This window comes from Mytilus galloprovincialis, chromosome 2 (genome assembly GCF_965363235.1).
Source record: "Mytilus galloprovincialis chromosome 2, xbMytGall1.hap1.1, whole genome shotgun sequence".
In the NCBI taxonomy this organism is placed as follows: domain Eukaryota; kingdom Metazoa; phylum Mollusca; class Bivalvia; order Mytilida; family Mytilidae; genus Mytilus; species Mytilus galloprovincialis.
Genome location: NC_134839.1, coordinates 63059770 through 63073807, shown reverse-complemented (window position 1 = coordinate 63073807; position 14038 = coordinate 63059770). Strand labels below are relative to the sequence as shown.

General features: G+C 32.1%; 1 protein-coding gene across 1 annotated transcript in view; it reads right to left on the bottom strand.

Annotated features, from left to right (window-relative positions):
• Nucleotides 1-5483: 5483 nt before the first annotated feature.
• The window catches only part of LOC143064086 (uncharacterized), a 29985-nt gene continuing 21430 nt past the window's right edge, over nt 5484-14038 (bottom strand). Inside the window, exons 4-7 of the mRNA XM_076236636.1 lie at nt 8606-8759; nt 7558-7772; nt 6393-6550; nt 5484-5642 (exon numbers count right to left, since the gene is read on the bottom strand). Coding sequence (XP_076092751.1) covers nt 5498-5642; nt 6393-6550; nt 7558-7772; nt 8606-8759 — 672 coding nt within the window. The 3' untranslated portion in view covers nt 5484-5497. The remainder of the gene's footprint in view (nt 5643-6392; nt 6551-7557; nt 7773-8605; nt 8760-14038) is intronic.

Genomic DNA, 14038 nt, shown 5'->3' with positions numbered 1-14038 from the left:
AACTATACATATGGGATATAAATTTCCAAACTTCTTTGGTATTCAACTAGCTTATACTGCTACTCAGACTTTGTTAAACGTCACCAGACTTTGTTAAACGTCACCCGTGTCTGTGCAGAAAGTTGATAAAGCAGGGTTATATCATAGAACATCTTTTTCTATATTTTTTTTTTACAAAAAATATCGGAAGATACCATGACCTAGTTAATTAATTATGTTCCGCACCAACTTCCTAAAAGGAATAATGGTCTTGAAGTATAGATTTTAGGAACTGCTGTTGTTGGTCATTGTTATCACGTGTTATAGACTAGTGTTCTTTTTATTTTTCTTTGTATATTTTTAACCTATACTGTCATGTCCATTTTTGGTATTATCCTTTGGGCGAGGCTCAGTATTTTTATATCCCGCCATTTTTTTTTATTGTGCTGTCGTTCTTTTTGTTTATGTGTTTTGTCTTTAGAGTGCCTACATGTCGTTTTTTATTATAACACAATGTTGTTTGCTGTATCCATTTTTATACATTTTAACCGTAATGTCTGTTTGTTTTGTTTTCATTACAATGGAATTACATGCGACTGTCAGACAAGTGAGATGTGTAGCTATAGCTATAAACCTAGGTTTATACCGCCATTTTCTATATTAGGAAATGTCTGTACCAAGTCAGGAATAGGACAGTTGTTTTCCATTCGTTCGATGTGTTTGGGCTTTTGATTTTTTGCTATCTGTTAAGGGACTTTCCGTTTTTTAGCTCCTTTGAATTCAATATTTTTTATTTTCCTTTTTTTGAAAGGCAGGTAGTATATAAAACAATATTGTAAATACGTCTTTGGCTTTGTTTGAGGAAGTCGTTTTCGTCTAAATATACAGAAGAGAACAAATATACATGTTAAAATAATCTGAAATAACAAAACTGAACACGATGGTAGCAACTGAACCATTGACATGATGGAATTGCGTAAGATTTTGTTGATTTTTTTATGGATTTTCAACCACTTCAACCGGTTTCTAAAGTTCAATATGAAAACCTACATGCAGTGATTGTTACCTCCCGTTTAGTGTAAAACTTTCAAAGTAGGATGAACCGTCATATGTCAAATATACATCAAACATACAAATAAAGCTTAAAATTTAAATGATGATTCTATGAGCATTATATGAGACGTTATAGTAAAAAAATATGTATATTCATATTAAAAAGATAGTGATAGATTTAAGTGAAGCACATTTAAATAATAATAATATAAAATGAAGTACAATTGGTAAACATCGACAGTCTGTTGAAATATCATTACACCAAACTTGTGTTAATGATGCTGTTCATGCATGATTAAACTTCTGAAAGTATAAGTTCTTTGCTTTTAAGTCCTATAAATGAGAGTAAAAATACTGTTATCCTTTCAATTTTTATTGACACACTTTTAATCCACTGAGAACTGAAGGTGTAAACCTTTGATAATAAGTTGTATAAAGAAGGGTCGTGCTTTTTAATCCATTCCCTATTTTCCTGTTCGGTCCTACATACATGGGTAAGGTCACAGCTAAAACAGAAACAACTTTTCTAAAGACAATTGTAAATCGTATTATAAAAAACCATGACATGAGCTTAACATTACAGCTATTAACTGTTTTATCAAGATACAATTTTCCCAAATAGCAAAGCCTTTTATAAAAAGCCACACCAGGAATTGAAGATATAGAAGAGCCATAATATTAGTTGATTATGTCACAATTCTAAGTTATCCAGGTCAGCACTTTATGTTTATAGTTTTTTTAAATATATCCATTCGTTTTCAAAATAAAACATTAACGGTATCAAGAGAGAAGTTAGTATACACAACATGCAAGTCAGGAACGTAATATGTTAATAATCCATTCAGCGTTACAGTGTAAAATTCGTTTTACAAATATATGTGAAAAGTTCTTTAAAGATAATGTTAAGTCAAATATACAACAAGATTATATTTAAGAATTAAAGTAAGAATTTACATATTGAATCCACCAGTTGCACTAGTCGTTCTTGGTCGTATGACTACACGGAAGAAACTTTCAGAATCTTCCGCCCAAAACTCTCTTGCATTTGAGGTAGTATAAGTATGGTCATGCCATGTATGATGTTGCTTGTCTTGATTATAGATATATGTAACCTACAGAAATATTAGTAGTATTAACCTTGAATTAAATCATAATTCTTCTTTTAGAATATTTGCTATGAGCATAAAAGATGCAGGTTATTCCTAAAACACGTGTTTTACTTCCACTTGGCCGAACTCGCTGGGTTTTTTGTTAGCTTCTCTGTTTTTCAGTCATCAAGTTTTTTGACATTTTTGGTTTTGTAAACTTTAAAAAAAAAATTCGTGCGTCAATTTGAACTAAAATGTACCTTCTAAAGATTGTCCAAGAAAAATGTTTTTTTCACGAGTAAGTTTGATATATAAGTATGTGTGCTCTGGAAAAGTTGCCTTCTGAAGATCACCATAATGAGGCTCTAACAATCCATATCTTATTTCACTTAGCTTGTAATGCCTTAAAATAAATGGAAGATTTTTTTTCAATAATGATTTAGTATTGCTTTCAATTATATCTTAAAGTTTCGTTACTAGCTGTACTCAATAAACACTCATGTATGCTTGCAGAAAATCAAAAGAACAAAGTGGAGTTATTAATTTTTGCCCAGACACCAGTGTTAACTGATAACTTTCGTAAGAGAATTCCATTGTTTTGCAAGGAAACTAGGCTTAACCAATCTAGTAGCATGGTGGCAGCCTTGCATTACTAAAGCACTGTCTCTTTTTTTTAAATAGGATGTATATTATATACTGAAGCATATAATACATAGTCTTATATTTGATGTCTATCACTGGATGGCATGTAGTTATAAACTTGATATGCAAATTCGTGAACCAAAATATTTTCTAGTCCAGGATGTTGGTCATGTGAATTGCACAAAATATTATCGTCAACAATCCCCGATATACTGTTTGTAAGACCGTGCATATCTTCGTACTTTCTTCCGTCACTGTAACATGACTTTGAACATACAGAACGTGCATAACACGAGCCACCTTCAATAGGAAAACGAAGATTGTGTTTAATAAATTTAAATACAATATCGCAATTAAAAGGGATAGACTTCTTGGAATTGCAAGCATTTATTAAAACAATGGATTTGCTCAGTTCTACAAATAACTAGAACAATCTATATCCAAAACTAAAAGAAAAAGGAACAAATACTGAAAAAGGCAAAAAATCTATTTAAGAATGAAAAAAATGAAAGTCTCACTTTAAGTACCTCGAGTTAGCACACGAAGTGACTAACACAATACAAAGAGTGTGAAAAGGTTGCATATGAAAATAAATATATATATCACTTAAGTTAATCAAAAACAAGACGATATAAACATATAAATGCAGACTCAGCAAATAGATCCTCATATCTGTTCTCTGTTTTCCTAAAACAGTTAATGTCAGTTTCCCCTGTACAGGATCGAAAGTAAAATACAGAATATACGAAATACGAAATATTTTATTAAAGAAAGCTCAATTATGAACATAATCATTGACAGCATATATACAACAAAGAATAACATTTTAACAATCTTAACTAAAATTAATACTACACAAGTATCAAAGTATATGTGTTCCAAGGGGAGTAACTCTAGTGTAAAAAAATATAAGTAGTCATTTTATATATATATATAAGCAGCAAACAAAACATTTCACACTTATATTCTAAGTAAAAAACACATGTTTATGTACTTAGCTATACTTTTACATACACCAGTTTCTTCACTACTTAACAACCACATAAACTGAGAATCAACATCTCCTAATTGATACGATAATCCCGGGCTTGTATTTCCTATCATGCTTTCCTTGGTAGAGGGTTGCTGCTCACAAGCAAACTATTAAAGTAAGAGTTCCAAATGGTGAAGTTGAAATCATCCCTTCGTAAATTTTACGGACACCATCACGAGTTGGTTGACCGTTATGGAATAACCATTTCACAGATGATATCAGATATGTTCCTTATGTCATAACTACAATCCCTTCCCTATTCACCACGAATGTGACCTACTGACTTAAACTATATACTGGATATGTAATAACATGAGCAAAACGACGGATGCAACTTATTGAGCTGGATCTGAAAACCCTTCCGGGGCACCTGAGATCACACTCAGTTGTGGTGGGGTTCGTGTTGCTTAGTCTAGTTTTCTATGTTGTGTCTTGTGTACTATTATCTGTCTGTTTGTCTTTTTTTATTTTTTATCGATGGCGTTGTCATTTTATTTTCGATTTATGAGTTTGACTGTCCCTCTGGTATCGTTTGCCACTCTTTAATTTGGTCATATGGCACATCGTTTTGTCCTATCCAAAAGGGAGTGACTTTATATTTCGAAATAATATATAAGTTTATCTGCCTTGGATAAGAAAATCCTTAGTATTTAGAATAATTCATATTTTTGCAAACACTGTAAATTTATAAAAATGACCATATAATAGATATACATGTTAACACCGAAATGGTGACTAACTACAGAATAAAAACGAATACGTCAAACAACCTAGATCAGCACATAAAAACAGCACAGCCGAACAACGCATTGTATGTCAGTCGAATAGATCGACGCACAAAAGGGACGTCACCGGTAAATTTCTTAAAATTTACAAAAATAGGATAGAGTTCAAGATTAGGTTTGTAATACTGATATTACATCAGTATTTCATACAAGTAAGAGGTTTAGCTAGCTATAAACCCAGGTTTACGCCGCCATTTTCTACATAAGGTAATGTATATTGCAAGCCAGAAATATGGTAGTTGTTTTTCATTCGTTTGATGTGTTCTGGCTTTTGATTTTTTGCTATTAGTTTAGGGACTTTCCGTTTTGAGGTTCCTTTGAGTTCGGTACATTTTTACATTTCACTTGTTTTAAGAATGTATATAAAACAGTATACAGAAGAGGGAAACTATACATGTTGAAATTATCTGATTTAACAAAACAAAACATGTTTGTAGCAACTGAACCATTGGCGTGATGGAATTTCGTCAGACTTTGTAGAGGCGTTCCCTGGATTTTCAAACGTTTATTCTGGTTTCTACAAATAAATTTGAAAACATACATACCACATCTTCCTATATCTATATGCACTAAATTGTAACCTCCCGTTTAGTATGAAACCTTGAAAGAAGAATGAATAGTCCTTGGGAGGTTAATACTTTTTTAATGTTTTTCTTAACCTGATCATATGTCTATATATGTCAAACAGCGTCATTGAGACGTAATGGTAACTATATATTTTTTTTCAGATTAAAAGAGATAGCGATAATTTTTTAAGTAAAACACATTTATATAATAATAAAAATGAAGTTATAATCGAAATATCATTACACCAAACCTTTGGTAATGCTGTTGTGCATGCATGTATACACTTTTGAAGGTATAAGTTATATAGGCTTTTAGGTTCTATGAGTAAGAAAACTGTTATCTTTTAATTTTTATTGACACACTTTTAATCCACTGAGAACTGAAGGTCTGTTATTTGTGTAAACCTTTGCTAATAAGTTGTATAAAGATGGGTCATGCTTTTTAATCCATTCCCTATTTTCCTGCTCGGTCCTGCATACATGGGTAAGGTCACAGCTAAAACAGAAACAGCTTTTTTAAAGACAATTGTACATCATATTAGAAATAACCTTTGAATTATATTATGTCAAAAAACATAATTCAGTTATTTCATTATTTGATTTTTACCTTGTCATGAGCTTAACATTACAGCTATTAGCTGTTTTATCAAGATACAATTTTCCCAAAAAGCAAAGACTTTTACAAAAAGCCACACCAGGAATTAGGGTGTGCAACTTAACAATTATTGTGATTATCTTGAAAGTAAACGTAATAAGTACAGCCATAATATTAGCTGAACAGGTCACAATCATAAGTTATCCTGGTTAGCACTTTATGTTAAAAGTATTTTCATATTCCCTATCTACATCCATTTGTTTTCAAATTAAAGCAATAACGGTACCAATTAAAAGAAGTTGGTAAACACAAGTCAGGAACGAATATGATAATAATACATAAAGCGGCACAGTATAAAATTCGTTTTATCAAACATAAATGTGGAAAGTTCTTTAAAGATAATATAAGTCAGGAACGTATGGGATAATAATCCATTCAGAGTCACAGTATAAAATTCGTTTTATCAAATATAAATGTGGAAAGTACTTTAAAGATAATGCAAGTCAGGAGCGTATAGGATAATAATCTATTCAGCGTTACAGTGTAAAATTCGTTTTATCAAATAAATGTGAAAAGTTCTTTAAAGATAATGTTGAGTCATATGTGCAAATATAGATAAGATTATATATGAAAATCAAAGTAAGAATTTACATATTCAATCCACCAGTTGCACTAGTCGTCCTTGGTCGTATGACTACACGGAAGAAACTTGCAGAAGCTTCTGCCCAAAACTCTCTTGCATTTGAGGTAGCATAAGTATGGTCATGCCATGTATGATGTTGCTTGTCTTGATTATAGATATAAGTCACCTACAGAAATATTAGTAGTATAAACCTTAAATCATAACGTATTTCTTCTTCTAAAACATTGGTTATGAGCAAATAAGATGGAGGTTATTCCTAAAACTTTCTTTTTTGTTTTACTTCCACCTGGCCGAACTCGCTGGTTTTTTTGTTAGAACCTCTGTTTCTCACCCATCAAGTTTTTCGACATTTTTGGTTTTGTAATATTTTTCCGTGCGTCATTTTGTATTAAAATGTACCTTCTGAAGATTGTTCAAGAAAAATGTAAGTACATGTATGTACCTTGACTAGAATGGTTTACCTTAATAGATTGTTATTACCAATGTTATTTCAACTGATCGGGCGGAGCTTATGTTTTGATTTGCATTAGGACAGTCTATTTGAAGATGTGTATGATAAGGATGATTGCCGTTATAATAATTATTGATTTATATTCACCTATCAGTGTCATCAAAGGAATTTACAAAAGAATGACTAGACACTTCATTGATGAATTTATCCTATAACACCTATCTATAGATGGACTGGTTTATTATGAACGAACCGGTTTAACCCCGCCCAGTCAAGTGAAATGAATTGAGTAATACTTGGATGGAGAGTTGTCTCATAGGCACTCATACCACATCGTCCTATATCTATGTGTTCTGGAAAAGTTGCCTTCTAAAGATCACCATAATGAGGCTCTAACGATCCATATCTTATTTCACTAAGCTTGTAATGCCTAACTAATGGAAGACTTTTTTTCAATAATGGTTTAGAATGCGGGAGCATTGCTTTCAATTATATCTTAAAGTTTCGTTACTAGCTGTACTTAATAAGCATTCATGGAGCTATGAGTTTTTGCCCAGACGCCAGTGTTAACTGATTACTTCGTAAGAGAATTCAATTGTTTTGCAGGGAAACTAGTCTCAACCAATCTAGTAGTATGTTGCCAACCATGCATTACTAATGCATTGTCTCTTTTTTAAATAGGATATATATAATATACTGAAACATATAATCCATAGTCTTACCTGGTGTCTATCACTTGATGGCATGTAGTTATAAACTTGATGTGCAAATTCGTGCACCAAAATATTTTCTAGACCATGATGTGGGTCGTGTGAATTGCACAAAATATTATCGTCAACAATCCCCGATATACTGTTTGTAAGACCGTGCATATCTTCGTACTTTCTTCCGTCACTGTAACATGACTTTGAACATACAGAACCAGAACATGAGCCACCTTCAATATGAAAACGAAGTTTGTTTTTGGTCATTTTAAATGCAATATAGCAGTTAAAAAGGATAAACTTCTTTAAACAGAAATCATTTTTGTTTAAACACTGGATTTTCTCAGCTCTGCAAATGGCTAGAACAATGTATATCCAAAACTACAAATAATGAAAAGGGCAGCAAATTGATTTAAGAATAGAAAAAATGAAAGTCTCACTTTAAGGAGCTCGAGTTATCAGACGCAGTGACCAATACAATACAAAGAGTGTGAAAAGGTTCCATATGAAAATAAATATATGTCACTTAAGTTAATCAAATACAAGACGATATAAACATATAAATGTCGCAGGCTCGGCAAATAGATCCTCATATCTGCTTTCTGTTTTCCTTAAACAGTTAATGTCAGTTTCCCCTGTACAGGATCGAAAGTAAAGTAAGAAAGTTACTTTTTGTCTGTTTTTTCTGTTTCCTTTTTAGCCATGACGTTGTCAGTTTGTTTTTGATCTAAGAGTTTTAATGTCCTTCTGATATCTGTCGCCCCTCTTTTGTTCAAAGTTGATGTAATTCGAATTTTAGAAAGCCGAAATGATATAAGGCCTATTTCATAAGTTATTGTTCTAATTAATATTTCGGCATTTGAATTAAATAAATTACTGTCAATATAAACATGATAATGCTTTCATTATTGTTTCATTGACACGCTACATGTATTATAAATCTCCAGTTGAATGAATAATGTAACATATATTGGACATGCTTTCAATTTTGGCTCCCACGTTATTTCAACAATATGTAACAGAAAATCATCAATAAATAATATATCCATGTTGACAACAAACTTACTACATCCAGAAGGAGACTTAAGGTAATTAAATTCAGGAAACACCGTTATTTTTTCTGGGTCCGTGAATACACCCACACCATGTCCTTTTGATGCAACACTGGTAAAAATTGAAGATGGCATGTGTCGTGTCATCAATCCAATTATTGTGGCTGCCTACAATCAAGAAGAAATATACGTCTACTGTTAATTCAATCAGTGAGTCTCTCAACTGTATATCTTTTAATAACTTTATTTTAAAGTAAAAATAAGAGAGTACTTCTCTAAAAGCCCAGAAACAACTTGTACATGAAGCCGTACATGTATCTGCAATACCATGAATCCCTGATACATTATAAAAATATAAAGGCATCATTAAGTGTCGGCCAACAGAAACAACTAGAACTAAAATTATGTCATATCGAAACCTATCTATATCTGTGTTTGATAATTAATCATGTCAAACTGTTTGCATTTGATGACAAAGAATCAGGGGTGAGGAGATGACATTTTGAAGTAATTTTTATCATCATCTATAATAATCAACACTAAAGAGAAAAGAAATATTCGTTTGACCATGTAGGTCAAATTTTCGAAGTTTTTCATTACTGTTGCAGACGATTCGTACACATTACAACCTTCATTTTGAAAATCTACTAAGCTCTCCATCAGGGTATTTATATTGAAAACTATATTAAAAACATGCTTTAAATAATCATGGAAAGGTTTTAAATATCAGTCACAATAGGCTTTTTATCTCCAGTTCTGGAATCATATTCGAAAATTTCCTTTGATCAATACGTCGATGCAGACGATTCGCACACTTTACACCCCTCAATTTCAGAATCGACTAAGATATCCATCAGCGTATTTATATTCGAAACATGTTTCAATTAATGATGGAAAGATCTTAGATGTCAGTCACAATAGGTTTCTTTCCAGTTCTGTAAAACATAATAATCATTTAATTTATTATAGTTATGATATTTGTATTTTTTCTAAATATTATAACTATAATAAATAAAACCTATTGCGATCTTCTGCTTCTTTAATGAAATCTCTCTAGGGTTGTGGCTCACTCAGCTAGCTGTGTTCCATTAACGGATCATTTAAAAAAAATGATAAATGTATTAAAAAAAAAGCTTTTTCAAAGTTAAGATATTGAAAGGAAAACCCACAATGGAACGACATGCACATTTAATTACAGAAACGTGCATATTTTTTACACGAAGCACTCAAAGTAAATTGGCAAAAATGTGGATTTAATATCCTAAATAAAATCTATGAACGGTTCGCACTGATTTGAATTAGTGTTTTCTCCAAGACAATCTTGAACATTAAAACTAAATATCAAATAAAAGACACTGCTGTTTTAGTATTTAGTACAGGTTTGATGTCACTGTGCACAACAGTTCAACATAGGACACTATGTGAGAAAAACATATGCCTCTTTATGTCAGAAAACAATATCAAACATTCAAACATTCTACCCACACTGAATTATGTCCACACTTGTCAAATAAACAATTTAATTAATATATTTTACACGAATACATTACTAATTTTTCCGTGGTACAATGCAAGAAGGTCAACATAAAAAAGAAAGCAAGCGTTATCTTATACTCAGGCTAGCGAACAGTAAGATGAAACACGCCAACTTGATCATTACTAAACACGGAAGATTTGCAGCAACATAGATTATTTAAGGAGGCGGATGATAACTATAAGTCATCGCAAGGCATTCAACAATGAGTAAAACTCATTCCGCATAGTCAGATGACAAATGTAAAACAACGCATACAGCCTGGTGAATGTATAAAATAATAGATAAAAGCAAATATGATACACAGCAACAAACGACAACAACTGAATTACAGGTGCCTGACTTAAAAGTACATACAGAATGTTGCAGGGTTAAGCTAGTTAGAAGGTGCACCAACCTAACATTGGACATTGGTGTAACAGTACAAAATAAAAACGTACTATAATTAACAGTTAAAAGAGCTTTACTCAACAGATCGATTAAAAAAAAAAACAGAAAACATCTACTGTGGCAGGGTACTAATACATCACCACAACAAAATGACATTAAGTACAGATATGAGATTACTCGCAGTTACTGACAGCTAGGTCAATCCAATATCAACTAATAATGAAAACCATTCATCTTAGACTATAATATCAATTAGTAAACATCCATGAACATCCCATGGATTTACTGTAAATACAGTCAGGTATCGACAGATTGTAGAGCCATGAATCATTATTTATACAAATAATATTCAATTTGATTTTAGAATACCAAGAAAAGCAAAATTCATAGATCTAACTATTGTGTTGAGTTGGTACCCTTTGAGGAGAAGTTTATTCATAGAAACAATAAGGTACCCAGATCGAATCTAAATTTTCATTCTCGGTAAACAACAACTCCGTATGCTCTCTGAAATTCAGTAATTTCATCCTTTTGCACAAGAATGTGACATTTGGCTACCATCAGTGGGTCAATCCAACAGTTATCTCATGATAAATTATATTTTTTTATAATAAAATGAGTCCTCTTAATAAAAACTTTTTTCTTACATCTCGAATGGGAACCAACATATGATTTATTTGACATCACATAAAGCGTGTATCACTTTTTAATGATTCATGATTTGGGTAAACATAGATATATATGTTGTGTACATTTTATTATTTTGTACAGGTTATTACTTGTAAAAAACTTTATACAAGTTATTACTTGTATGACGCCATCATACAGGTTATTACCTTTACATTTTTTTTGGAAAAAATATACTAACTTGTACAACTAACTATCCTTAAGTTTCTTTTTTTTTTTATCTTATTTAAAAACTCTTCTCTTTTTGGTTTGTTAGTCTGGATTTTTTGGGGGCATTTTGTCGCATTTTTTAAATCTATATTGTGTTTGTTTTTCTTTTCATATTTTCAAGTGTTTATTGGTATCGATTTTGAAATGATAAAAGTTTACAGACGAACGAAGGACACAAAGTAATAACATCAGTTAACATGCGACCTTGTGCAGATTTAGCAAAACAGCTTGATGCCACATCAATACGGACTTCTGGTGCAAAAATGACATAGTCGTTAAAAGCAAAAGTAAATTGTTACCTTTCAACCATTTATTTTTATCATTACAAAAAGTCGCATACATAATATCATATATTGAAAACAAAAGTCAAGCCTAATAGATTAAATTACCTATTTGCTTGCACAAGACAAGGAAGTATGGTATCTTAAATTGCACAATAAGTTCAATTATGGTCTAGCAACATTTAACAACTCTACACTCTCCTCACTCACGCGCTCTTCTCACATTCGTCACGCGGTCTCCCATTCGTCAAACGCTCTGCTCACATTCGTCGCGCGCTGCTCGCATTCCTCACGCACTCTTTTCACATTCCATTCCTCACGCACTATGGTCACATTCCTCACGCACTAGGCTCACATTCCTCACGCACTATGCTCACGCACTTTGCTCACATTCACATTCCTCACGCACTCTGCTCACATTCCTCACACACTCTGCTCACATTCCTCACTCGGTTGTCCATTCACTCACTCACTCATCAATCTACCTTCCCAGTTAAATCTCTGTACAACTTTCACGGATTATTCTGTCCGAGTGTTATACAAGACATTTCAATTGGCTGTAGAAGTACATTGGTTTACCTCTTCAAGGGCTGTGATTGTCACAGTCCATCAGGTTGAACACGTCTCTGTCTACGTTTACCATTGTCTGGCAAGATTAGGCACCCATACCTTCAGTTTACCTTCATTAAGTATGGGTACAATAAATCAAGAAAAATAATAATCAACTTTATTGCATTATAAATTATATTGGGAGGTGGTATTCTAACATTTTATGTTTTACAATTATATTTGTTATGAAGAACCAACTTTATATTTACAGTTGCATTTCATCTGTTTAATATTCCTATTCCTTTTTACATCAGAGGCCCCTGAGGGGCCTCGGGTGTATTGCCATCGCCTACTTTTCAAAGATCTTCAAAGATCAAAGAGATGCATATATAATTAGTGTTGGGATAATAACCGACATTATGAACCCGCGGACATTATAGTGCAAAATAAAATTCCTTGTCTCTTCTTTTATATTTATGTTTTCAATGGATACTCAGATTTTTTTAAATGCAAATTAATAATATGAAAATGTTTTGTCGTTAGAAATATTCGTATATCAATCAAACGATCTTCAATATCAATGATATACCGAAATATTATTGTCGCGGATGAATACCACCTATGCATATTCATCAAGTGAGCAAGAGCGAGAAGATAAACGAGAGAAAATCAATTCACGCAATTACACACAGAAAGGTAATTATATTTCAATTATTTGAAATAGAGTAACATCTTTAAACCGTTTGTAGCATATTTGTCTATAATATTAACGAAGCAAAATCAGGAATTTGTCAGTTAATCTGACACAATATTAAAATAATTTGTCAGGCCGCGTCCCCCGCAGCCATTTTGAAAATACCAGCAGATTTCTTTGTATTCTTTAATGGAATCAATTTTTTTTTTTTTAAAGATTTCAACAATTTTTGAAGTTAAATTTCTTTTCTTCGTAAATAACAAGTAGATTGATCACTTGGAGTTGGACACACACGTGGAACTATTTTCTGTTTTTTAATTAAGGTGCTGTTTCGGATTTTCGCTCCTTCTCCGACTTAGGCAGCAACCATTTGATTTTCTGGGGGGGGCTATGGTTTTTTTTCTGTGCAAACTTTTTTTTTCGCCTGCGGCGAAAAACAATCTATTTTTTTCGCGACAAGTCGAAAACAATTTTTTTCTTTCAATTTTAGCATTACATATAGTGGCAGCTGAGGGTGAAACAAACAATTTTTTTTTCTCAGAATCAAAAACAAATTATTTTTTTCTCCAAAAACTGGAAACAAACTTTTTTTTCCAAAAAAAACCATAGCCCCCCCCAGAAAATCAAATGGTTGCTGCCTTAGTTACTTGCATTAGTATATTTGAATAATTATGTCCCTTGACTAGAAAAAAAGCGGATTTTGTTAATGAATTTGTAAGTAATTCTTATATATAATTATTGGTTGAAATAATTGTATTTTATGTAATATTCAGAGAATCTTCGACTTCTTATTCTTCCAATAGAGATGGACTATTTTTGAGTGTCAATTATGACTCTTGCTCGTATTTTACACTGAAAGTGAAAGTGAAATGTCAGAATTTACTAGCCACTAGATATATTTGGAGAATCCTTACAGTTTTAGAGGTATATATAAATATAGATTAACTGTTCTGTTTTTTAAGTCTTCCTTGTAGTATTGTATAATTTTGACCATACATGTCACTAGTCCAAATAATTATGACGTCTTGAAAGGCTATTATATTTTTTTTCTTTGACGCCTTAGAAGTAAGGCGTCAAAGAAAAAAAATATAATAGCCTTTCA